At 41.5% G+C, this 27,976-nt stretch overlaps 1 protein-coding gene across 1 annotated transcript in view; it reads left to right on the forward strand.

Annotated features, from left to right (window-relative positions):
- LOC311149818 (TOX high mobility group box family member 2-like) overlaps positions 1–27,976 on the forward strand; it is a 98,287-nt gene that overhangs the window by 12,846 nt on the left and 57,465 nt on the right. The window contains exon 2 of the mRNA XM_084187043.1: positions 25,033–25,128. Within this exon, the coding sequence (XP_084043169.1) occupies positions 25,033–25,128 (96 nt within the window). The remainder of the gene's footprint in view (positions 1–25,032; positions 25,129–27,976) is intronic.

A 27,976-nucleotide genomic window follows, 5' to 3' on the forward strand; every position in this document is an offset into this window, starting at 1 on the left:
ACACTTAACAAGAGAGGATAGAGAGAGTTTTGTTGATGCTGAAAACAGAATGTATATGTTTTTAAATAACATTCTTAGAATGTTCTCTGATCGTCACAAACATTTTATTGTGGTTTTTATGGAAGGTTTTCTTAACGTTCTGAGAATGGAACGTATGTTTAAAAAAGATATTATTAGAGCGTTCTCCAAACTTTACAAAAGTTTTCTTGTGGCATAAATGGAAAGTTCTTAAGGTTCCCGGAACAATTTGAGAACATTACTTTAAATAGAACTATGATAATGTTCTTGAATAATGTTTACATATCTTGCATTACTCATCTCATATGTATATACTGTATTCTATACTATTCTACTGTATCTTAGTCTATGCCGCTCTGACATTGCTCGTCCATATATTTATTTATATGTTCTTAATTCCATTGTTTTACTTAGATTTGTGTGTATTGGGTATATGTTGTGAAATTGTTGGATATTACTTGTTAGATATTACTGCACTGTCGGAGCTAGAAACACAAGCATTTCGCTACACCCGCAATATCATCTGCTAAACATGTGTATGTGACCAATAACATTTGATTTGATTTGATTTGATTTGATGAAAACTGTAGGAAACATTATGCTGAAGTACTGAAATTCCCACAGAAGAACGTTGTTTGTTAACGTTCTTGGAACAATTTAAGAACATGATTTTCAATAGAACCATGAAGAAACCTGTAGGAAATGTCATGCTGAAATACTGAAATTCCCACAGAAGAACTTTGTTTTTTAACATTCTCTGAACTATTTGAGAATATTCTCAATGTCAAACCATTTGGAGAGCTTTCCTAGAACATTACCAAAATGTAAATGAAATGTAACCATGTTTGAACTTTTAGGATAACGTTCTGTTAAAGTAATGAAATATTAAGATTTTTTTTTGTCAAGTTCCTTAAATGTGCTGAGAATGTTCCAAAGCCAAGCAACTATCCTGCACCATTCCCAGAAAGTTGTGGGAAGGTTGCAAAATAACCATAGGGCAACCACACTCTCACCAAGCGCTAAGAAACATATGGTTCTCAGAACGTTATGTGCTTGCTGGGATGTGTGTTATATTTAGTATCAGTCTCTTTCGGAAATCCATTGGGTTTATCGATCCCGTTGGTTGGTAGGTAGGAGATGGACCTGATAGACTGTTGTGCCTCCCTCTAATACGGGTCTGTGTCTCTTACCTTGTCCCTCGTCTGTCAGGAATGCCTGATTGTTGTGTGTACTATATTTAGCTAGCAGATATAATTGCCTGTGCGAGGTGATGATAGCCCGCGTCCAATGTAGTCACTGGAGACGGGCACCGGCAGCGCGACAGCAAGATCAAATCTGTGGCTCATTCTTCCTCATTGAGACTTAATGATGAGATTCATTCACAATGGGCAGAGAGAAACATTACAGTGTATGGCAGAACCGAGCTGAAGCCATCTTTTTCTCACTGCATTGCTATAATGACGTGGTGTGTCAGGAGAGAGAGAGAGCGAGAGGAGAGGAGAGGAGAGAGAGACACACACGGAGAGCAACAGAAAGAGGGAGAGAGAGAGAGATGGAGACGAAGAGAGAGCGAGAATGAAAGAGAATGGAAGAAAGAGAGAGAGAGAGAGAGAGAGAGAGAGAGAGAGAGGCGAGAGAGAGAGAGAGAGAGAGAGAGAGAGAGAGAGAGAGAGAGAGAGAGAGGCCCTCTTTGTCTTTGTTTTGTCCGGCTATTTAGTTTCAGGTTGGCCACAAGCCATCCTGTTGAGTGGCAAGAAAAACAAACAGAGGAAATAAAGTATGATTTTGAAAATGATGTTAGTGGCTGACTCTGTTTTATCTGAACAACAGCATGACAACTTAGTAAGGTTGTTAACACTGCAAACACAGGAAAGAGAACATCAAGCATCTTCTTTTTATAGAACAGAAGACAGTAGTGAATCAACACTGTCTGGAGCTGCACTTACTGGCATAACCCACGTGAACAGGGCCCAGTTGTGTGTGTGTGTGGTGGGGGTGGGGGTGGTCCAACTCTCTCAATTGAATTTACTGAACTATATGGTACCCAGTAATCATATGGCAAACATTCGTCTTACTTTCTTGATTCCTTTCCTTCATAAACACTGTAACCATGATGCCTGAAGTCAATATGATCTTTGGTGGGATTTGCTAGACTGCACAGGTCTGAAAATACACAGAAGACTGGCTCTGTCAAGCTTAGCGTACTATAGACGAAAATAGGCTGGTGATGAATAGGACCTCTTCACTCTTACTGTAGATTACCATTTTCTAAAATCCCCATATAGAGTTGTTAGAGGCTTGAGGGTACATTGTCAGCATGGCTAAAAATAGCTTATAAAAACATAATAACCGTCATATTTTGGCTCGTTGAGTATCAATGATTCAATGAAGAGCGAAGCTAATCGGAGGGCCCGTGAAATAAGAGTGTTTGACTTTGGCATTTAATCGGAAATAGCAAGTCAATAATGGTAATATTGTCAGAAAATAGGAAGGCACTTTGTTTACTGGTTGGCCTTTTCTCTCCAATGCTGTAGTCAGGCCCTCATTGAAAATAAAGCACCAGGGCCCGTATGCATAAAGTGTCTCAGAGTAGGATTGGTGATCTAAGATCTGTCGATATAATCTTATTCATTGTCATCTAAAAGACAAAATTGATCCTAGATCAGCACTCCTACACTGAGACGCTGTTTGAATATGGTCCCAAGTGGCTCGTGTCGTAAACAGGAGCAAATGTTTGCGGTCCCACAGGTCATGTGATATCATGTGAAACTGAACTGGAGCCAACAGAGCCATCAGAGGGATTGTCGTCATGTTTTATTAAATGAGATAACGCGGGCTAATCTCTGGCTCAGGTTACCCAGTGCTTTGTGGGTAATTAGAGATCATGTTGTACGCCTGGCTCGCTGAAAAATGACACCCCTCTCCTCCCTAATCTCGTTCCCCCTTCTCTCTCATCCACCTCCCTCCGCTGTTCATTGAACGGCATGCTTCCCATAAACTGGCATCGTTTGACACCAACAACAAACAAACAACCATGTACCTGCAGGCGCTTCAAAAGTAGTGGCTGTACAGTGTACAATATGAGTTAATTGCAAGAAGATATTTGCAAATTTGCCTACGTGCACACAATTCAACTAGAGGAAGTGGCAGTAGAACACTTGTGGTTTGTTTTGTGTAACTTGTTAGATGAATGACTAATGCGTTCTGGCAAGTGCCCAGCGTTCACTCTTACCCAAACAATGGCACTTGATACAGTGTGCCCTTGGTTTTCACATAGGACATCAGACCGCTGTTGCTTTCTTACCAAAATGCTGACTTATCATTTATAGTACAAACACACTAGGGTAATGCTTAAAACGCTCACCTAAAAATATTACCATCACACAGTATTCCTAATGCATTATATATTCAGGAGTACTTGGGCCTAGCTATCTCTTTTCTCTCCTTGTCGAATCTGTATAAAGTTACTAGAAACCGGTCATGTTAAGGGCCACAGGGGGCTATTCTGTTAGAGCACGATAGAGTTAATACGATTTCACAGGTTGCCCAATTAGAACTGTACATTTCAGACAAACAGTGAGACCCTGCAGGACAACACAGAGTATTTATGGTGCTAATATATACACACACACACACACACACACACACACACACACACACACACACACACACACACACACACACACACACACACACACACACACACACACACACACACACACACACACACACACACACACACACACACACACACCATAGTGCTGCAAGGCACTCCATTTCCTCTTCCCTGCTCTGACAACATAGGAATATATAATGGTATGTGATGGAGTCATGTGACCACTCATGGCTACTAGGCTATGTGCAGCTATTGCTTGCTTGAAGATAAGATAAGTCAAGAATTACATAAACTAGGCAAAATAATAATACCTAATGTCATCTAACGTTGTAGGAACCTTCAATGTTTGCTGGGCTTGCTAGCTAACCTTGTTGTTCCCCATTCCCAAGCTGTGAATGGACACTTGATGATGCAGGGTTGCCAGGTATTCTCAGTGTGACCCGGTGTGGTGCCATTGATGATGCAGCGTTGCCAGGTCTTCTCAGTGTGACCCAGTGCGGTGCCACTGACTGTGTGATTTCCACATGAGACTGTAATTAAGTCATCTCAGATCCTGGAGCGCACGACTCGCGCACCGAGCTGAGACCAATCTGGCGCTAATTGTCCTGAGTTTTAATTTCTAATGGAATAAGGACCAGAGGGAACAGAGCTTAATGAAGTGCAGTCTGTGCGTTTGTGTGTGTGTCTTGGGTCTTTATTTCACTGTTCTGTGTTCTTATCTGTTTAACTGCTCCAGAGCTTAAGATCGACTGACTCCATATCAGTACTTTAAGGTATTACTTTCATTACTACTTCATCATCCGTCTTAATTCCACACAAAAAAAACTTTTTATTTATTTATTAGACTTCTGAATTATTTTAAATATGTGTATTTGTTGTGTTCAAGAACTTGAATTCCATTATCAGTGATAGTTCCTTTCAATATAATGTTTTTTAGTTGTTCCAAAGCTAATTTCTTAGTTGTCTTAGTTGTTGTGCTTTTCAACTGTGTTGAATTATTTCCTTTGCTACAGTAGTAACAAGTGTACAGGGCAAGGAAGGTGGGCTTGCCCCGCCTTAGTAATTGAATGGCAGGGGAAACACTTTTAAATGTCAAAAGTACAATGTCGGAGGATCTGGGCCATTTTTCTTTTAAGCGGACACTCCAGTGTCTAATCATTTAAAAAGCCAAATGTTGTCTTTTCTCTCCAGTTTTCATAAGGTAATAATGAGAGAGGTAGAACAAACAATAGCAAGCTAGAAAACTCTAACGAGTAGTTTGAACAAACCTTACAGTTGAGCAAAGCTTAGTCTATTATAAAAGAAAGCCAAATCCTACTAATTAAAATAGCCTATCAAAAGCATTAAGAGAAGTTAAAGTTATGAAGAGTATTTCACAAATTTAAAAAACGAGTCTAATGTACTAAAGCTGCAGCTTTCAAATGGGAACAATTGTAAAAGTCAGAGTCTAAAGGTGATTCTCTATCACACAGTAATGTAGCCAGAAATGTGTTGGTGTGTGGACCTGCAGAAATGTGGGTGGGCCGAAATTGAAGCACTCAAATCATTATTGAATTATCATTAAAAGCATATAGGCCACCTTACTACTGTGCTATGCACCAAACAATCATTTATTTACAATGTAAATTCATGTCTCTTGCATTTCACAAGCGACTCACAGCCTACACAATACACAATAAACTAAAGCCTAGAACTAGATCACAATGCCATGACATTGCACAGTTCACAATAGGCTCAGCAGCCTCTCAGTTTTACTGGATCCCGTCCAGGATATCATCGGAACTAATTGCAGTGTACACATACAGTATATAGATGTAAACTTAAAGATTTAAATTGAGAATAGTCGGATGTGTGACAATATTATTAATAGCCTATATTCAAATGATGAATGAAGATACTGATGAACAGCGTGTGTATTTGAGGCAAGGAACAGAGCCATGCTTTTTTTTTTTTACCAAAATGTGACTTTTTCTAAATCTTCATATAAACTTCCATTCAGTCCAGACCTTTTGAATTGTATAGACCAGGTCTGGGCAATTTAAAGGATTGACTCGGCCTATACTGTGTGCTATATTTCTTCATGAAGCCTAACACAATCTAAATCCACGGCCGATAGTTTTGCCCCACCAAATTAATTATTCCACAAAGACTAGTGAATGTACTGTCATTTACTGTGTGCCCTTGAGTCAAGTTTTTGCAACTGGCTCAAGGCCCTTCCTCTTATTGTTTCAATATGTCAGAGGCATTGTTTGAATGAGGTCATCCATTACCGATTTGGCCTGAGGCCAAGTTGACTTCGGCTGATTTAATTGAATCTACAACATGACTCAAACTCAAACAAGCAGAGATTGCTCCGCCATGATATCCTCATTATTCCACATTAAGGACTCATTTCAGAATGCATTGTGACTCGGCAGCTTGACGAACGGTGGAAAGAGACTAAATCAAATAAGTGGGGTGGACTCATTTTGGAGGAATACTCTGGAAAATGGCTGAAAATATATTCCCAAGACATGGACATGATAGAAAAAGGGGGCTTGTGCTTGCTTGGGGGGTTTATACAAGTCAGAAGCACATTACATTTACATTTTAGTCATTTAGCAGACGCTCTTATCCAGAGCAACTTACAGTTAGTGAATACATTATTTATTTTTAATACTGGCCCCCCTGGGAATCAAACCCACAACCCTGGCGTTGCAAACACCATGCTCTATCAACTGAGCTACATCCCTGCCGGACATTCCCTCCCCTACCCTGGACAACGCTGGGCCAATTGTGCGCCGCCCATGAGTCTCCCGGTCGCGGCCGGCTGCGACAGAGCCTGGATTCGAACCAGGATCTCTAGTGGCACAGTTAGCACTGCGATGCAGTGCCTTATACCACTGCGCCACTCAGGAGTACATACAGTATATAGATGTAAACTATATATCATACATCATGCATTTCTGTCAAATAATTTCAAGTCAATAGCTTTAGTGTGACCATTTGTACTATAGTATTGTGAATATAACCAAAATTGTTTGTAAAAGCATTGGCAGTGCAGAGAAGCTGAAACATATGAATCAATCCAAAGATACACACCGACGTCATCTGCAAACACAAGCAAACAAAGGAAAGGCATTCAGACACCTCTACTAACTTTACATCACACAATGGTTGCATTGATATCGCATACCATAATCTACTCTCTGACGTTCCATATAAAGCCCATACAACAGTTCACATCCACTCTGCAAAGCAATACATCAAATAGATTTTTCAGTGATCGTCTGCCTTGACACATTTCTCAATTAACCATACATTCTTTGAAAGGCATTGCCTGCTTAGCTAGGAACTTGCAGGGAAACGTGTGGTTGGCTCCGAACTGCCAGTGCCTCACACAATAGGAAAGGATATGTTGAGACTGTGAGGGCTGCAGAGAGGAGATAGGGCAGTGTTTGCTCAGGGCTAGGTATCGGGCACAAAAACAAACATGGCTGCCCTTAATGAGCCTGTTTGCCTGCCAAAGGTAAAGACAGCTGCTCTCTCTCTCTCTCTCTCTCTCTCTCTCTCTCTCTCTCTCTCTCTCTCTCTCTCTCTCTCTCTCTCTCTCACTTTCTCTTTTTCTCTCTCTTTCTCTTTCTACAACGGAACAGCCTCACTGTGCCACAGAGAAGTGGAACACTCCCCATAGTAACGTTCACCCTCTCTCTACATCCGGGGGAACTTATAACTGAGGTCAACAGAGATGGATAGAGTGATATGTAATGTAAATGGTTAAGCTAGCTACAGGCCACAAAAATAGTTATTCATAAGTACAGACTTTAAATTGTTTGTATGAATGACTGTGTACTAGCTAAGTGACTGTAGTGTAATATACGGAGTTGAAAGAAGAGTGAAAACATACTCATATGTTTCTGAGTTGAGAGATTGTCAATGCAAAAGATATGTACAGTTGAAGTCGGAAGTTTACAGTTTTTCACAATTCCTGACATTTAATCCTAGTAAAAATGTGCTGTTTTAGGTCAGTTAGGATCACCACTTTATTTTAAGAATGTGAAATGTCAGAATAATAGTAGAGATAATTATTTCTTTCAGCTTTTATTTCTTTCATCACATTCCCAGTGGGTCAGAAGTTTACATACACTCAATTAGTATTTGGTAGCATTGCCTTTAAATTGTTTAACTTGGGTCAAAGGTTTCAGGTAGCCATCTACAAGCTTCCCACAATAAGTTGGATGAATTTTGTCCCATTCCTCCTGACAGAGCTGGTGTAACTGAATCAGGATTGTAGGCCTCCTTGCTCGCACACGCTTTTTCAGTTCTGCCCACAAATTTTCCATAGGATTGAGGTCAGGGCTTTGTGATGGCCACTCCAATACCTTGACTGTGTTGTCCTTAAGCCATCTTGCCACAACTTTGGAAGTATGCTTGGGGTCATTGTCCATTTCGAAGACCCATTTGCGACCAAGTTTTAAATTCCTGACTGATGTCTTGTGATGTTGCTTCAATATATCCACATAATCTTCCTTCCTTCCTCATGATGGTATCTATTTTGTGAAGTGCACCAGTCCCTCCTGCAGCAAAGCACCCCCACAGCATGATGCTGCCACCCCTGTGCTTCACGGTTGGGATGGTGTTCTTCGGCTTGCAAGCAATCCCCTTTTTCCTCCAAACATAACGATGGTCATTATGGCCAAACAGTTCTATTTTTGTTTCATCAGACCTGAGGACATTTCTCCAAAAAGTACGATCTTTGTCCCCATGTGCAGTTGCAAACCGTAGTCTGTCTTTTTTATGGCGGTTTTGGCGCAGTGGCTTCTTCCTTGCTGAGCGGCCTTTCAGGTTATGTCGATATAGAACTTGTTTACTGTGGATATAGATACTTTTGTACCTGTTTCCTCCAACATCTTCACAAGGTCCTTTGTTGTTGATCTGGGATTGATTTGCACCTTCCTGAGCGGTGTGACGGCTGCGTGGTCCCATGGTGTTTATACTTGCGTACTATTGTTTGTACAGATGAACGTGGTACCTTCAGGCATTTGGAAATTGCTCAAAAGGATGAACCAGACTTGTGGAGGTCTACAATCATTTTTTTTTGGCTGATTTCTTTTGATTTTCCCATGATGTCAAGCAAAGAGGCACTGAGTAGATGTCCTAACCAACTTGCCAAAACTATAGTTTGTTAACAAGACATTTGTGGAGTGGTTGAAAAACTGGTTTTAATGACTCCAACCTAAGTGTATGTAAACTTCCGACTTCAACTGTACAATCATCATATCCGCTGCTGCTACTCTGTGTTATAACATATATCCCGATGCCTAGTCACCTTAGCCCTATACATATCTAACCCTACCTCTCCGGTATCCCTGTACACTGTAAATATGGTATTGGCACTGACAATGGAACTGACCCTGTAAATTGCTGACTTGCTATCTCATGTTCTTCTTATTTCACGTGTGTTTTTGTTCTACTTGAATTTTTTATACATTTTTTATAGTACTATTGATATTGATTACTGCATTGTTGGGAAAGAGCAAGCAAGAAAGGCGTTTCACTTTACTAGTGCACGTGACAATATATTTTTTAAACTTGAAACTGCACCAGCAGTTTTCATAACGACTGTATACTTAAGTGATTGGATTAAGAATGCTCTCAATCGAGGCTTCATTTAGATTTTAATTAAGATGTTCATGTTTATATAATGTTATAGCCAGACTTCTTAATTTGTGCATACCCTCTAAGTGGGCCACACACAAAAATGTTACAAATGGAGCAATTGCATCCCATGATATTTTCACGGGCAAATAGTACTTGATTTCTATCAAACTTTTGCTGTTCTCAAGGAATGACTTTCCATGAGAGCAACATTACTTTTTAGAAATATAATTTGAAGCTTATTTGTTTGCAAATTCTCCAATCACATCAACAACATAACACAATGGAGTTCTAGGGGCCTCATTTATAACCGTTGCATACATTTCACTTTAAATATCTGCATGCACCATTTCTGAAAAGTCTGCGTATGTCAAAAAAGATTGATATTCATAAACTTGGCACACGCCATATATGCGCATGTTTCCCGTTATAAATCAGACCTGTCGTAAACTGTGCAAATCGTGAACGAGCATTATAATTCCTCCTGGAAAACGGCCATCATTTACCTTTTATGGTGACAATAACGCCCTTATTTGTTGTTTGATTTGGACATTTTTGGAATTAGGCAACAGCAGTTTCTAAAATAGCTTTTGCTGTATTATTCAGCAAAGGATGGTGAATATTTCTGAAGAAAAAAAAAAAGATCACAATTTTTACCGCGCTCTGGATCAGATCATATGCAAAATACTTGAAATAGCTTATCTATTTACACTGTGAAGTAGGTCCAATTAAATGAGAGATGGGACGAATTGTATCCTAATTTGTTGTATAGGCTACTTCGGGAGTATGAACCAATCACAGTCAGAAAAGGTAAGGAATTTATTCTGCAATGATCATTGAAATAAAAGAACCAGGAAATAGATTCCTATTTAAAGTTTATTTAGATTGCACAGATAAAATAAATCACATTTTGCTGTTCTCACTAACGGCAAATTGATTTAATCATGTTGTTATATTTTCATTTTTTTTCATTTTTATGATTAAACGTGTCATCATATCCCCCATTTGCACAAAATACTACTTGCCTGCTTGCAATCCAATACTTCAACCACCCGAAATTGTGCGCACGCTTAGTCTAAAGTTTGCGGGAAGTTAAGCACATTCTCACGTCACGTAACATTTTTATAAATGCCAACTTTTACGTGGAAACTGGCGCACGCACGTTTTAGGGTTTATTTTGTACGTACGCAGCATTTATAAATATAAATTAAGCGCCTGGTCCTTTTATCTTTGTACTTATCTCAGTAAGGTGTCATTGTCATATTCTTCAAAGTCAAGAGATATGTTTCATTATATAAAAATACTGAAAAAGTTACAGACTGTGGTTTCAGTATAGTGGTAAAATATGCAAAAGAAGCAAGCCATGCTTCTCATCTCACTTTTATAGGCAAATTAGAATTGAAAATGCTTCATTTCCTCCTATGTTCATGGTTAGTTTTGATTACCCTCTTGTTGGAAAATATTAACTCAGTTCATATAGACACTTACATGTGGTTCTGAAAAAAAAAAAAATTCTAGTTGAATATCAACTCAAATTTGAAGAAATACCATACCATAGCACATATGTTTACACTACCTCTGTTTATACCATTGGCTTTGTACAGTGTGAGTGTACGGTAGCCTATATTAGTCAAACCTGGTCATGTTAGGATGGCTTTATGCACAATGGCTTTTGCTAAATGTTCTCCTCCTGGTGCTGAATTTAAAACAGTATTCCGCTGTGTTCATTGAATTGGAAAGTCTACACAGTATGTCTGGTGTACTGTAATCTGTAGATACTTCCAGTTCCCCCTTTTTCATGTCTGATAAGAATCGAAATGTCTGATATGGAACTGTTGAAAGACTCCAAAAAGTCTGAACACATTAGACATAATATAACTTCCATGGTCACTTAGCATTCTAGGGGCATTGGTCACGTATCACATGTTTTGGTGCTTTTGCATTGTTTATCTCACAATGTATATTTCATGTAATTTATTAAGGGAAGATGGTGGAACAGGAGTGCTGTGTAGATCTAGGTGGTGTTCATTAGGCAGCAAATGTAAGAAAACTGACTAAAACAGGATGGACTATCTGGACTCCAATAAAAAACACAAATGTTTACGCTGCAAAAGTTTTAAAGCATTTCCGGTTGCATTCGTGGCTTAACATTAACACAAACTGAGTCACTCTCACACCCTGTTTTCCTTTTGAAACGACATGAAGTCAAAGGTGTTGAAGGTGAAAAGTACACTACACGGAGATGGTTATTTAATAGCCTCGGCTGGTTGTTGATTGGGGAAATAAACCATAATAAAGAGGGGCCAATTAGCCTAATAGGATAGAGATTGTAATGGCAGAATTAAATGCCTGTGACAGACAGACAATAGGCTGCTTTATCACTGTCACATACTGACTCGCTTATTACAATTAATCTGGCCTGATTAAAAATGCAAATGGCTTTAAGTCATTGACGAGTTTACATGTTTTTATACCGTTTAACTGATTTAATTACACGGAAAATTAAACGGGGATGTGTGATTGAATTTTTCCCCCCGCCGATTGTCACACTCAAATTAATATGTTTTCCCTCTTGCCAGGAAGACAAGGTAATGAGATTATTCCTCTTGAGGAAAGTGATGGCATGGTTTTAGAAGAACTAAGAAGGGTGACATTTTTTAAGAGGGCTTCAATTGCAGGAAACACACTTTTATTTTTACTTGATTTTGCTCGTCGTGATGCGGCCATCCAATGCATGAGATGTTTCTTGCAGGTGTGTGTCTGTGTAACATACAGTACCAGTCCAAAGTGTTGGACACACCTACTCATTCAAGGATTTTTCTTTATTTTTACTATTTTATACATTGTAGAATAATAGTGAAGACATCAAAATTATGAAATAACACATATGGAATCATGTAGTAACCAAAAAAGTGTTAAATAAATCAAAATATATTTTAGATTTTAAGATTCTTCAAAGTAGCCACCCTTTGCCCTGATGACAGCTTTGCACACTCTTGGCGTTCTCTCAACCAGCTTGGAATGCTTTTCCAACAGTCTTGAAGGAGTTCCCACCTATGCTGAGCACTTGTTGGCTGATTTTTCTTCACTCTGCCATCCGTCTCATCCCAAACCATCTCAATTGGGTTGAGGTCGGGGGATTGTGGAGGCCAGGTCATCTGATGCGGCACTCAATCACTCTCCTTCTTGATCAAATAGCCCTTACACAGCATGAAGGCGTGTTGGGTCATTGTCCTGTTGAAAAACAAATGATAGTCCCACTAAGTGCAAACCAGATGGGATGGCGTATCGCTGCAGAATGCTGTGGTAGCCATGCTGATTAAGTGTGCCTTGAATTCTAAATAAATCACTGACAGTGTCACTAGCAAGGCACCCTCACACCATCACACCTCCTCCTCCATGAGTGGCGCAGTGGTCTAAGGCACTGCATCGCAGTGCTAACTGTGCCACTAGAGATCCTGGTTCGAATCCAGGCTCTGTCGCAGCCGGCCGCGACCGGGAGACTCATGGGCGGCGCACAATTGGCCCAGCGTCGTCCAGGGTAGGGGAGGGAATGGCCGGCAGGGATGTAGCTCAGTTGATAGAGCATGGCGTTTGCAACGCCAGGGTTGTGGGTTTGATTCCCATGGGGGGCCAGTATAAACAAAAAAAACAAAAACAAAATGTATTCACTAACTGTAAGTCGCTCTGGATAAGAGCGTCTGCTAAATGACTAAAATGTAAATGGATAAGAGCGTCTGCTAAAAAATGACTAAAAAATAAAAAAAATAAAAAAGCTGCTTGAGAGAATGCCAAGAGTGTGCAAAGCTGTCATCAAGGTGGCTACTTTGAAGAATCTCAAATATAAAATATATTTTGATTTGTTTAACAATTTTTTGGTTACTACATGATTCCATATGTGTTATTTCATAGTTTTGATGTCTTCATTATTATTCTACAATGTAGAAAATAGTAAAAAATATAGAAAAAACCTGGAATGAGTAGGTGTGTCCAAACTTGAATGGTACTGTATATTGCGTTATTTTATGGCTGGTTATGACACCTACATAAGTGTCAAAACCCACATTCATTCAAATTAGTTTTTCCCTGTGAATAAGTTTTATTTCGTTTGAAAATGTGTTTCTTAATTCCTTTGTTGTTGTATATTTAAAATAATTTGTACAGAATACACTTTATGACACTATCATGAAGCATTATGACCATCCTGTGTCACTTTACTTGGACTAAGAAAATACACTTTATGAGACTGTCAAGAAGCATAATGACCATCATAATCCTATGATTCAGATACGTCTATCACGTACATGTCCTTAAATCAGTCATCGGTCAAAAAGATTGTGTCTTGCTCCTGAAATCTGCTCCTGCATTTATCCAAGTCATCAGCAACAGAGCATTGCGGTAGGTGCATGTCTGGCATCAGTATGTGCGCAATTATAATGATAATTTTATATGGTCAATAAACATTTAAAAATCTAGAAACATACATAAACATACTGTTGACAATAGGCTATGGTGTAATGGAATGTTTTGCCTTGTGTGTTAGGTTTTGAAACTCTTATATAGCTGTCATAGCCAGCCATAAAATAACGCAGTATACGTCACAGCAGGTCTTAATATATGTTTCATGACAGTTATGTCAGTTATGTCAGCTGTGTCAGCTGTGTCATAACTTGTTATGACGCTGGGTGTCAAGTAAAGTGTTACCCTGATTTTCTTCCTATCATCCAACACATATTGGGCGGCACACAATTGGCCCAGCGTCGTCTGGGTTTGGCCGGTGTAGGCCGTCATTGTAAATAAGAATATGTTCTTAACTGACTTGCCTAGTTAAATAAAGGTAAAATAAAATAAATAAAAAATTCACCTCAGACATTTAAAATAACTGAGCTAATTTTCCAAACGTAGGTCTGATGACATATTGCCAACAGCATTTTGTCATGACTCTACACTCATTATGTACCAAGTCATACCAGATGGCTTGTTATAATATAAAGAAAATATATGCCATTCTGCAGATGCTATTACTGTATTTAAACCGACTAACATTGAGTGCACATTTTCGAATTGGTGACCACAGCTGAAATCGTATCCATGACCCTAGCGTTTCTAATGCCACGCTCTACCATCTGAGCCACACAGGACCACACTTAGATAAGGTAGATTTGTTAAATTGATTAATAGTTTCTCAGTTGAAACATGGTAGGTTTTTACACCTTTTAGCTGCTGTGGTCATTAAGAATGCTAGCATGAGGTGGACATCCTATCGGGAAGGAAATAGATTTTTGCCGCATTGTTTTTTCAAGACTGGTGGGCAGCTCTCATTGTTTGATATCTTATTCATGTATTTTTTGCCGTATCGTTGTATTGACATATTAACATGTTTTATGACCTTTATCGCTTCATTGCTGCTTTGGAACAGTTGTATTTTTTAAACCAGTTAGACCTGGTCATTGTTTTCCACAATAAAGAGTCATTTTCTGTGCTGGCATTGATAGTTGTCTGTCAACATGATTGCTATGAACCTGATGCCAGATGTATATGTGTCTATTTTACAAAAAGAGTAGCTTTGACTCATGTTCCTATATAAGGACATACAGTAGTCCATGTTATGTTTCGATATTTGTTTTGAGGCAAATGAGAGGGATCATTTGTGTGCTCTTACTGTAAGCAAAGACCCTCAATATAACAGATGTAGTTATTTTGTTGTTATAGGATGACTTTAGGACTGAGTGACCAATGTAACCTGTCCTCAGCTCTCAGTGAACATTTCACTAAATGGAACTTTGTTTAAGATTGATATCAAAGGATCAAATGTGTTTCAATGCATGTCAGCACATTGTGTTGAAATGGAAAGTGTGAGATTGATCTGTGTGACATTAGTGATCTATAACAGCATGTGTAATAAATACGTGCAAATAATAGACCACAAGTTTACCCTTAGCGTATCACTACATGGTGATGAGAAATATGTTCTAGATAGGCTCTTCACTACAAACCGTATACAGTAATGACAGACTTTTACTGACAAACTTTTAAGCAGATTCAGAGGTGGCAATATAGACTTAAGTTTTGCCTTACAGCAATGTGTCTATTAAGAGTCATCGTAGTAATCTGACATACGAATCTAAGATTGCTTGATGTCCCAATTGATATTAAAGGCAGCCCATGGACCTCAAGAATATCTATTATTGACAGCACAATATAATTTAGTGCAGAAATGAAGTAGTTCATAATGTATTTCCACAACGAGTTTCCACACTCACATAAAGTAGCCATGAGGCTGCAATACAAACATACTTCACAGTTATGTCGTCGTCGTCCCCACACACACACATACACACACATTTTCCCTCAAAGGAAAAAAACACAATTACCCCATTGTGCTGTGCAGTATATCACATTCTGCACATTTCAGTCCGAGAACAGAGACGCTGTTGTTTGTGGCATATGGCATCATGATAAATATGGTTGAGAGGAGGAGGAGGAGGAGGGAGGGGGGGGGGGGGGGGGGGGTTCACTGTCAGGGCATACATTTAACGAACTATAGTGTGGTGATTGGATTAACATATTGTAAACATTGGGTTATTTTTTTAGACACTCCAGTTAGGGTGTTTCTATATTAAATGGAGGTGAACTGAAAAAAATCACCTGAACAATATTTGCGATATAGGAGATTGGTTTGATTCGATCATTATTTAGTCAATTTGGGAATGCTGATATGTAGTAGATAGATACAGTATTTCAACAACAATTCCAAACAGTCATCCCAAACTACTATCTGGCAGTGAGTAAGGAATGCTATTATGCCTCAAACCAGAAACTCAAACGATGTAGTCCACAATGTACTCTATGCTGCTGATAGAACAGTTGGGGGGCACTCATAACTTCGCTTGTACTGCAGTGCAGGTAAAAACGTCCTTCAAAGTGGATGTAACTATAGGTGCATGTAACTGCACCATCAGGGGCATATTTTCTAAATGTATTTCCTCCCATGGGTTATTGTTAGATGAGTTACTAATGAACTTGCTTTAGGTACAATAGAATGTATATGGAGCGGTATAGCTACCATAGTAGTAGTCAGTAGTCGAGACTGAATTGGGTTAGTGCATCTACTGTACCGTGAGCCAACACTGAAATGACAGGAAACTTGTCGGTGACAAGGAAAACCCTGTCAGTAGCACACAGTAGAGCAGAGAGTAAAAATAGGCACTTGGCAAGAGGCGTAGGAAGTTAGTGGACAGTGGCTTTCTTCTGGGGAGCAAAGAAACTTAACACGTTGGTGTCTGTGTGGGCTTTCAGTTCAATCTTTCATCTTTGTCTTATTGTCTTCTACATTTTTCAAGAATGTTGTTCGGTTTATCAAGGCCTAGTGTTAGTCATAACCCTTGGTTTGAAAAAGGCGGGGTACGTAAAATATTGTGTGGGAGTTGCCATGTTTGCAAAAGCAACTCTCTTAGCCTGGTCTCGGATGTTTTTGCGGTCTTGCCTACTCATTGTTATGGCATGATGACAACGACCATAAGAGTTGGCCATACAGCACAAACAGATCTGGAACCAGGCTATGAACGCTCACCTATCTGAGTACTGTTTCACAGAGGTCACGGTCCGGTCACGGACTGGTCACGGTCTGGTCATTACTGAACATGTAATAATGGTCAAACAGGTAGCCCCCAGGGAAAGTAATCACATGGCCCAGATAGAAGTGATGACAAGCGATGCATCCTCCTCCACAGATCTTCCCATTCATCTGCGCTCCTCATTAATGGGTAATTACCTGTAATTAGTGAATCATGTCATGTTAATGAGGATGTTAAGAGCTGCCAGAAGGAGCAGTCCAGGTTTGGAATGATGTGCAAGACGGTGCACGACTCAAATTAAATGAAGCCAGAGTGGGCCACTTGTTTTGCATGCACATCAGGGGCCTTTTGGATCAAATCTCTCAAAGTAGGAGTGCTGATCTAGCGTCAGGTCTTCCCTGTTCATGTAATCATATTCATTGTGATCTCAAAGGCAAAACTGATCCTAAATCAGCACTCAATCAGCATTTGACCTACTGAGGATACAGACCATTGATCCCCATAGACATATTCTCTAAACTGCTCTCAGTAGACACCTTCTAACCTGTCCTTCCATGCAGGTTTTCCATAAAATGTAAGCTAGGCCCAGTAGCTTCAGTACTGTACATGCGCTGCCTGCCTTACCCTGCATATATTACATCCAGCCATGTAGGGCGGCAGGTAGCTTAGTGGTTAAGAGCGTTGTGCCAGTAACCGAAAGGTCGCTGGTTCTAATCCCCGAGCCGACTAGGTGAAAAATCTGTCGATGTGCCCTTGAGCAAGGCACTTAACCCTAATTGCTCCTGTAAGTCGCTCTGGATAAGAGCGTCTGCTAAATGACCAATTATTATTATAACTCTAGTGACATCATCACCTTTCCTTACTCTGGCGGGCAAGTGTGAGTTATTATATCAAAGCAGGCTAATGGGAGATGATAGCTGTGTGTGTGTGTGTGTGTGTGCACAGTGACTGATTAATCTGGCCCAGTGGCGTGCCGTTGGCCTGGCTAATCATAGTCTGTCTGTAGGAGCACAGTGAGCCATGGGAGCACGCTGTCGCTAACAGTGCCTGACAGACTCATTAGAGAGACCTGGCACTGAGATAGCAGACTCCCCAACACACACACACACGCTCCACGTGTGAGAACAAGTTAGCCGGTGACCCCTCACTGTCGCAACCCATACACGAGCCAGTGCTGGGAGAGCATCTGGGGAAAAAAGGAGGGAGTGTGGGAAAAAATGATAGGTAGGAGAGAAGAGAGGGAAGGAGAGGAGGGAGGGGAGGACAGAGTAAGCGAACAGCTTGGCACAGCAACTTTCTCTCCAATTCAAATCGTTATTTAGACAGTCAAATGACTAATTCAATGGACTCCTGTGGCTTATTACTTACTTTGCTAAGGATGCCATCTATGTCCTATGTGAAGCTTTCATAAATCAACCTCATACCATTGAAGTGGATTTGGATGTGGGGCGGCAGAATCATATGTTTACGATTGATTGATCATATTACTTTGGATAGAAATTCACCGCACCAAGTACAGGTTCTTGGGCTGTTTTTGGTTCCAGGTAGAACCTTTTCACCCAATGAAGAATCCTGAAAGAAGCCTTTAAGAACCCTTTGGTGAAAATCGTCTACCTGCAAGACAAAATGGGTTCTCCTACAGGGACAGCCAAGTACAGCCGAAGAACCCGTTATGGTTCTAGGGTACCCCCTTGTTTGGTATTATCATTGATGTTTTGTTGTGATGCAATGAAGGGGTAGAGTGTGGTTCAGTGCAGAGGACGACTGAGGGTTTGAATGTTGCACCTGACACACCAATGGGGCAGATTCACAAATGCTTGCCTTGCTCTGGGGTTAATTGCAGGGCAGGAGCGTTACACGCAGCCAGTGGAATATATTTGGGTCAGCTCACTAACAGGTGGATACAAAACAGATCAATAATGTAAAGTATGGGTGAGGTAGCTATTCGTCCCCTTGCTACACTCCCACAAACGAATGAAAATGCATGCACGTGCGCACATTCGCGCACACACACAAAAACACACTCCTGCTCCAGGTAAACATTTTTGAGTCATTGTATCCATTGTTACTTTCTTGTTTTTTTCCATCTTGCCCACTAGCTATAACAGGTAGACCCCTCTCTGACGAACTGGTTTCACCCAAAACCGTATCTATCTCCCACGATACAGAGAGACTGCATCTCTGTGATGTGATATATTGTGGTGAATAATGTATTCTGCTAGGATTTTACACAGTGTGTGTGTGTGTGTGTGTGTGTGTGTGTGTGTTTGAGGATGGAACATGCATGTGTGTGTGTGTGTGTTTGAGGATGGAACATGCATGTGTGTGTGTGTATGTTTGATGATGGAACATGCATGTGTGTGTTGTTGGGGGAGGGGGTGAGAGGAGGAGGAGGGAGGGTGTGGGACTTAGCGTTTTGAGCTCCCTTTGTGAAGATAAAACATGCAAATTGTGGATTATTTTAATGATTTTTTTCTAGTGCTAAATCTCTAATCCCTAAAGCAGTATGAAAGGTTTCAAAGTAACCCCCTCCCCCTTTTTTCCTGATAGGAATTTACAACTACCAGCTGTCTAGGAATGTGATCCTTTGCACTTTAATTCCACTGTGGCGCAGTTATACTGCAAAGTAACATGCAATGGACATACACTATATAAACAAAAGTATGTGGACACCCCTTCAAATTAGTGGATTCGGCTATTTCAGCCACACCCGTTGCTGATAGGTGTATAAAATCGAGCACACAGCCATGCAATCTCCATAAACAAACATTGGCAGTAGAATGGCCTTACTGAAGAGCTCAGTGACTTTCAAGGTGGCACCGCCATAGGATGCCACCTTTCCAACAAGTCAGTTCGTCAAATTCCTGCTCTGCTAGAGTTGCCCCGGTCAACTGTAAGGGCTGTTATTGTGAAGTGGAAACGTCTAGGAGCAACAGCGGCTCTGCTGCGAAGTGGTAGGCCACACAAGCTCACAGAACGGGACCACCGAGTGCTGAAGCGCGTAGCACGTAACAATCGTCTGTCCTCGGGTGCAACACTCACTACCGAGTTTCAAACTGCCTCTGGAAGCAACGTCAGCACAAAAACTGTTCATCAGGAGCTTCATGAAATGGGTTTCCATTGCCGAGCAGCCGCACACAAGCCTAAGATCACCATGTACAATGCCAAGCGTCGGCTGGAGTGGTGTAAAGCTCACCGCCATTGGACTCTGGAACAGTGGAAACGCGTTCTCTGAATCACGCTTCACCATCTGGCAGTCCGACGGACGAATCTGGGTTTGGCGGAAGCCAGGAGAACGCTACCTGCCCCAATGCATAGTACCAACTATAAAGTTTGGTGGATGAGGAATAATGGTCTGGGGATGTTTTTCATGGTTAGGGCTAGGCCCCTTAGTTCCAGTGAAGGGAAATCTTAACGCTACAATGACATTCTAGACGATTCTGTGCTTCTAACTTTGTGGCAACAGTTTGCGGAAGGCCCTTTCCTGTTTCAGCATGACAATGCCCCCGTGCACAAAGCGAGGTCCATACAGAAATGGTTTGTCGAGATCGGTGTGGAAGAACTTGACTGGCCTGCACAGAGCCCTGACCCCAACCCCATCGAACACCTTTGGGATGAATTGGAACGCCGACTGCAAGCCAGGTCTAATCGCCCAACATCATTGCCCGACCTCACTAATGCTCTTGTGGCTGAATGGAAGCAAGTCCCTGCAGCAATGTTCCAACATCTAGTGGAAAGCGTTCTCAGAAGAGTGGAGGCTGTTATAGCAGTAATGGGGGGACCAACTGCATATTAATGTCCATGATTTTGGAATGAGATGTTCGACAAGCAGGTGTCCATATACTTTTGGCCATGTAGTGTAGTTGGGTCAAAACCATACATGTTATGCGTGGATAAATGAATACTCCTTTTCAAATGTTATTTTACAGTGATGATAATGATGATTGTGATGACATTGTGGAATCAATCTACAGTTCAATTGAGTACAGGTTTAACTGAATGACAACAGAGACAGAATACAATATGGAATTTTAATGTATTGTTTGGGGTAGGCTTCATCTCTGAGGAATGATCCTCAGAACCAGCTGCTGATGAAAGGTTGCCCTATGCTGGGCAGCTGGTATCGTTTGGAGAACAGGGTTCTGATGATGGGCATTCAGGTTATTATGCTGGTGGTGGTGGTGGGGAGGTGGAAGGTCGTTGGAAGACTGTTGCTGCAAAACATCAAGTGAGAGACAAGGGGTGAGTTGACATATAAATACTCCCATAGATTTATGCCAATTGGTTGACAGAAGAGGAAGTGATTATTGCACGAGTGAGCCAATAGGCTAATCAGCAAGCGTGGTGGAATTGCCTTAGTGTGCCATGCTCATTGGCTGAAGTTAATAGGTGAATGACATTCCGCACCATTGCTAATGGTAAAGAGGAGGCGAGATGTGACGCTATCCTGAGGAGGTAACATTATTAACACTACCGTATACACTGAGTATACCAAACATTAGGAACACCTTCCTAATAATGAGTTGCACCCCGCCGTTTTGCCGTCAGAACAGCCTCAATTCGTCGGGGCATGGACTCTACAAGTTGTCGAAAGCGTTACACAGGGATGCTGGCCCATATTGACTCTAATGCTTCCCACAGTTGTGTTAAGTTGGCTGGATGTCCTTTGGGTGGTGGACCATTCTTAGGAAGGTGTTTTTAATGTTTTGTACACTCAGTGTATGTCACCTATGCTGAAGTTTTAGTTATATGTCACCAATTCTGACGTATTACTTTATGTCACTCACTATAATGCCATGTTAAATATACAGTATGTCACATTGCAGACATATTACAAAAATGTCAGTGAAGAGAGCAGCAGAGTCCCCAAAGGCAAGTATCCTGTAAGACATCATTCACTTCATTGGTCCACGAGCTGGATTCCTCTCTAGTTGAAGTTGTTTTGGTCATTGGGATTGTTCTGTTGGTCGATTAAGCCAGGCAAGCTCAATCACACACAGATAAAGTATTTTAAACGATTTCCAATAGTGTATTAGCCAGGTCTGGTATAGAATAGATATTAGATGAAATCTCATCTCCTCATGGTAGTCATATTTGCTACAGCGGGTATTTTACAGAGATGATTCACTGTCTCAGTGGGATCTTTAATATTTTAAAACAAATGTGGCCCGAGGCAATATTCTTTAACTGTAAATAATTAAGCGGCTTGGATAGTGTAGCGCCAAGGTGAAATTAGCCTGCTATTATTTTATAAAGTTAGTGTTCCTAGTGCTTTCCATTTAGGAGTATTAAAAATGTACAACTCCAACAAATTACTCACTGGACAGATTTGCTATTGGCCTTAATAACTAACCATTCATCTCCACATTGTTTCAAATTGATAAAATTAGATGTTTCCCTCTGTCTCGTCTTTTCCCGTATGGCGGATAGCTTGGTATATCCTTTATCTTCTCTGCTTTTTACATTTCTAATTACACCCATTATTCGAGACAGAATAATTTTCAAATAATGAGACTGAAATAATCGTGTGATACAGACATTGCAAGTAAAACCTTCTTCAAATGTTCAAAGAATTGTATTTGCAGAGGTTCTTAAAAATGTCATTTCCATTTGGGGCCATAGGCTATGGCAAGGAGAATGTCTAAAGGAAAATACGTTGAGCACAAGTGTCTTATTATTTGTGCACAAGAACACTTTGTCAACTACCTACCTAATCCTTTGTCCTCAATTTCTTAACATTTACATTCTTTCTAGTTTTGAATCATCAACATGTTTGCCATGGAGTTGACATTACCCACAGGTCAAAATAGAAGCTGCCTGATGATCAACAAACACATACAGTAGCATTAGATGGATAAATAATTATGAGGAAATACAGAACCATGCCCACCGCACCCCTACATCCCCAAGTGAGTAGCTCTTGTTGTTGTGACCGCCCAGCCCGAGACATATCTCCATATCAGTGGGGTTGGATGGATCCACTTGTTCTCCCAATAGGGGGGTAATGGAGCTCCTCATTGAGCCAGACTGGCGGCAGGCCGGTAGATGAGTAGCCAGGGCTTACACGCACCAGCTCTCCTAGGGGAAGTCTCACTGGCAAACAAACACATCTGCCCTGTGCCAACGCTGAGGGAAGCAGGGTCTTTTTTCTGTTATTTTGTACCATAGGTAGGCTCTTGCAAATGTAGTTTGTTTACAGTAGCTAGCACCAGGCTCATTTCTCATCTGTTTGCGAACCCATTTAAGTTTTATGACGGTTTAACCTTGCTTTACCTCGTTTTTTTCTGTCTTTCTCTCTCATTCTCTCTCTCTTTCTCTTACCATTGTTCTTTGAGTTGGGTCTCAGTAGTAGGGGAGAGTGGGGTAAGTTGAGCCATTTTTACATTCAGCATCACTCCATCAAGGGAAATATAGTATTCTTTCTAACAAAGATATATATTTCAGGATGTCATGTATCCCTGGAAATAATCAGAATTCATGTAAACATTACAGTTTTGAAAACATAGCTTACCCCGTCTATGGGTGAAGTTGTGCTGTGGGACAGGGTATGTTAAGCCACCTACACATTTCTGTACTGAATTAAATATTACTGCTACCTTTTTCAAACCATGTCTATCTTTATTTCCCAAGCTTTTTTGTCTTTTAATTATTTTAAGCATGTTTTAACACTGTCTTAAAACCTAACAAACACTTAGCACTTAAAAAAAAAAAAAATCACATATGCCAGGGGCTGTTGTTACCCCATATCCCAGCAATAATGCCTTGCATTACAACTGAGAAGAAAACATTACAATTTGCTCAGCTTGCCATTGGCTCAGCCATTTGCTCAACTTACCCCATGGCCATTGGCTCAACTTACACCAAGGCTAACATTTGTATTATATTGGCCCACACAACTAAAAGGATGCACTTTCATGCTAGGTTTAGGACCTCATATTGAAGCTTATAGAGACCCCAACTGATGTATAGAACAATCTTAAAATGATTTACTTTGGTTTAGATACAAGCATCATGAAAAAACGAACACAATAAATTTGACTCGCTTATCACTTTTTCCATGTGGTTTCTTCCTTCATAGACTCCATGAAATGATGACCTCTTCCTAAATATTTGGTCAAAATGATACATTTTGTGTATGGTTTCCTAGAAACAAGGCTCAACTTACCCCTTTGGCTCACCTTACCCCACTCTCCGCTACCCATGTGTGGGAAGCATCTTCATACTGGCTTCCGGTGATGCAACATAAAAGGTTGCTGAGGCTTTATTTAACTTTTTATTCACCCACAAACCATGTGACCAACGAGAAATGGGGGCGCTGTCAATGGCCTGATTGGTTATTTCACCATGTCCTTTAAGGTGATAGGCCACAGCCACACCACAACGCTTTGAGGCCTTGGTTTCGGTGCGTGTGCCTCGGCTGCACATGCTGTGTTCCTAACTGCTGTACAGTTGTCTTGGTAGATGTTTTAAGTGTGGTGTCAGAGGTATGCATGCGTTCTGAAACGTGTGAACATGTGGTGCTTGTACAGTGCATTCGGAAAGTATTCAGATCCCTTGACTTTTTCCACATTTTGTTAGGTTATAGCCTTATTCTAAAATTGATTAAATAGTTTTTTCCCCTCATCAATCTACACATAATACCCCATAATGACAAAGCAAAAACAGGTTTGAGTAATCTTTGCTAATTTCATTCCATTTGTTCCGTTCCGGCTGTTATTATGAGCCGTTAACAGCCTCCAGTGCGGTATAGATTGCTCTAGTTTAGGTTAGCCAGCAACTACTATGAGGCGTGAGAGCTCTATGGTTCTTTGCTAGTCTCCAGAGCCTTGGCTCTGTGCCAGTGTTCAGCACCACTCTCTCCTGGGGGTTGAGGGGCATGGGGAGTGGGCGGTAAGTGGGTGGAGGAGGATGTCAGCTCATTAAGCTCCATTCTTCCCTGTGCAGCGTTGCACTGTATAGAACCACTGTTTGAGATCCATGTCATTACTCCTCCCCCTGCACGCGTGGGGAGGGAAGGGTGAGAGAGGGGATGGTATTTTGCGGATTGAAATGTTCCTTTTGAAAATGCCCTGCTTGTAACTCCGAATCTAAAGGGCCTCCCTCTTATTTCCTCCCCCTCCTTCTCTTCTCGCTCTCCTGTCTCTCTCTCTCTCTTCTCTCTCCCTCCTGTCTCTCTCACCACAGGCCCGGTACGGTGTGGGTGAACGAGGGGTTCGGCTCCTCCACGGTACCCCACCCCCAGGCTCCAACCCAGCTGGGAAAAGACTGCCCACTGCTGGGGTGAGATATGGCTAAGGCCCCCCTAACCTCCTTCCTCTATACTAAGCCCCAGAGTGTGTTCCCCAAGGGTCGGTGCTGAGCCCCTTGTAGGTTCAGAAGGTTGTGATCCACGAATTAACACTCTCTAGAGTTAGCTGCATTAGTGGTCCTCCGACATACCAACAAGGAAACCCAGAAGGGCAGCTACACACACACACACACACACACACACACACACACACACACACACACACACACACATCGACAAGGCTCCATATAGGCGCGACTATAGTCTAGTAGTTAATGAAACCATCCCTTGTGTTTCCTCCATGGCAGTCTGTCTCACCGTACGTCCAATCCCACATAATAAACATCGACAACACTGCACTCTTCAATAAGTCACACAAGGCAGCAACACAACAGTCTACCTTTTGACACGGAACTATGCAGGGGGGAAGAAACAGCCAGGGATGTAAATAGACTGATACGTTTCCTTTGCTTGTAATGATTTATTTTTGTCACTGCCAGAACAGTCAAAACTTCAGCCGCACTTTTATAAATCTTTTTTTTTCTTTTCCTTTTCTCTTTCATACATTCATATGGTGCAGGGAGGCAAGAGAGCAGTAGATTGCATTAAGATAACCAATTATATGGTAGAGGAAACCAGACGTTTTTTTTTCCACTGCCGTTATCTGATGTTGCGGTGAGCAGAGGCAAAGGTCTGGGGTAATGTGACATTCACTCTGCCCTTTATCTCCCCAACGCTGTTTACCAGATTCAGTTAAAAGTGGGTTCTGCTCTGCATCCTCTCCCTCGCCAGAGAAACCCCACATACACACCCACACACATGCGTACGCACAGACACGTGCAGACGGGCGCACACACACACACACTCACACACACACACTCACACACACACTCACACACACACTCACACACGTACACACGTACACACACACACACACACACTCACACACACATTCACACTCACACACACACTCACACACACACACTCACACACACACTCATACACACACAAACTCCTTCCCCTCCCCGCTCCACGGCTACACCTTACCATTACATTTGAATGCGTGTGTGTCTTTGTGTATGTGTCTACAGTACAGTATGCTCTTTGGTGTAATTTGTGGGTGGATGGGTGAGGTATATTTGCAAAAGTATGTGGACACCCCTTCAAATTAGTGGATTCGGTTATGTCAGCCACATCCGTTGCTGACAGGTGTATAGAATAGAGCACATAGCCATGAAATCTACATAGACAGACATTGGCAGTAGAATGGCCTTACTGAAGACCTCAGTGACTTTCAACGTGGTACAGTCATAGGATGCCACCTTTCCAACAAGTCAGTTTGTCAAATTTCTGCCCTGCTAGAGCTGCCCCGGTCAACTGTAAGTGCTGTTATTGTGAAGTGGAAACGTCTAGGAGCAACAGCGGCTCAACCGCGAAGTGGTAGGCCACACAAGCTCACAGAACGGGACTGCTGAGTGCTGAAGTGCGTAGTGTGTAACAAACATCTGTCCTCGGGTGCAACACTCACTACCGAGTACCAAACTGCTTCTGGAAGCAACGTCAGCACAATAACTGTTCGTCGGGAGCTTCATGATATGGGTTTCCATGGCCGAGCAGCCGCACACAAGCCTAAGTTCACCATGCGCAATGCCAAGCGTCGGCTGGAGTGGTGTAAAGCTCGCCGCCATTGGACTCTGGAGCAGTGGAAATTCATTTTCTGGAGTGATGAATCACACTTCACTATCTGGCATGGTTTGGGCTAGGCCCCTTAGTACCAGTGAAGGGACATCTTAATGCTACTGCATATAGTGACATTCTAGACGATTCTGTGCTCCCAACTTTGTGGCAACAGTTTGGGGAAGGCCCGTTCCTGTTTCAGCATGACAATGCCCCCTTGCACAAAGCGAGGTCCATACAGAAATGTTTTGTCGAGTTCGGTGTGGAAGAACTTGACTGGCCTGCACAGAGTCCTGACCTCAACCCCATCGAACACCTTTGGGATGAATTGGAACGCCGACTGCGAGCCACGCCTAATCGTCCAACATCAGTGCCCGACCTCACTAATGCTCTTGTGGCTGAATGGAAGCAAGTCCCCGCAGCAATGTTCCTAAATCTAATGGAAAGCCTTTTCAGAAGAGTGTAGGCTGTTATAGCATTAAAGGGGGGACCAACATATTAATGTCCATGATTTTGGAATGAGATGTTCCACAAGCAGGTGTCCACATACTTTTGGTCATGTAGTCTACCTTTTGTTTGTTTATGTGTGTCCGTGCGTGCGCAATTGTGTGCGCTTGTCTCTGTGCCTGTGTTCAGTTCTTGTCAACTTCTCCACTTGTTACCCTATGTATGCTCATGTTTAGGTTTCTGCCAGTGCACAGGTTAGCCTACACTACGGTATACTTTATTTTGATTTGACCTTTATTTCAACAGGGAGTCCCATTGAGACCAAGGTCTATTTTACAAGGGAGCCCTGCATTTTACACTTTACACATTTTAGAATACAAGCAACAGTTAAAATACACAAAAATCTCAAATACAATCGTAGATAACATCTACATCTCTCAGCTACCAGGTCTATAATCAATACCCTAAACTGCCTGAGCGGCACCAGAACATCCAATTTCAACCAGATCTGCAGATTATTCCAGCAGTGGGGCAAATCAAAACTAAAAGCACATCTACCCAATTCGGTGGAGTCCCGAGGAACCTCAAGAGTTAACCAACCCTGCGAACGTGTTTTGTAGCTCATGTCTTTATACTTCAACAATGAAGTGAGGTATGTTGGAAGCGTGTGTAGTAGAGCTTTGTAAACAAAGAGCGTGTAATGAAGTGACCTACGGG

This window comes from Coregonus lavaretus (assembly GCF_964263955.1).
Source record: "Coregonus lavaretus genome assembly, chromosome: 22".
NCBI classification, from domain to species: Eukaryota; Metazoa; Chordata; class Actinopteri; order Salmoniformes; family Salmonidae; genus Coregonus; species Coregonus lavaretus.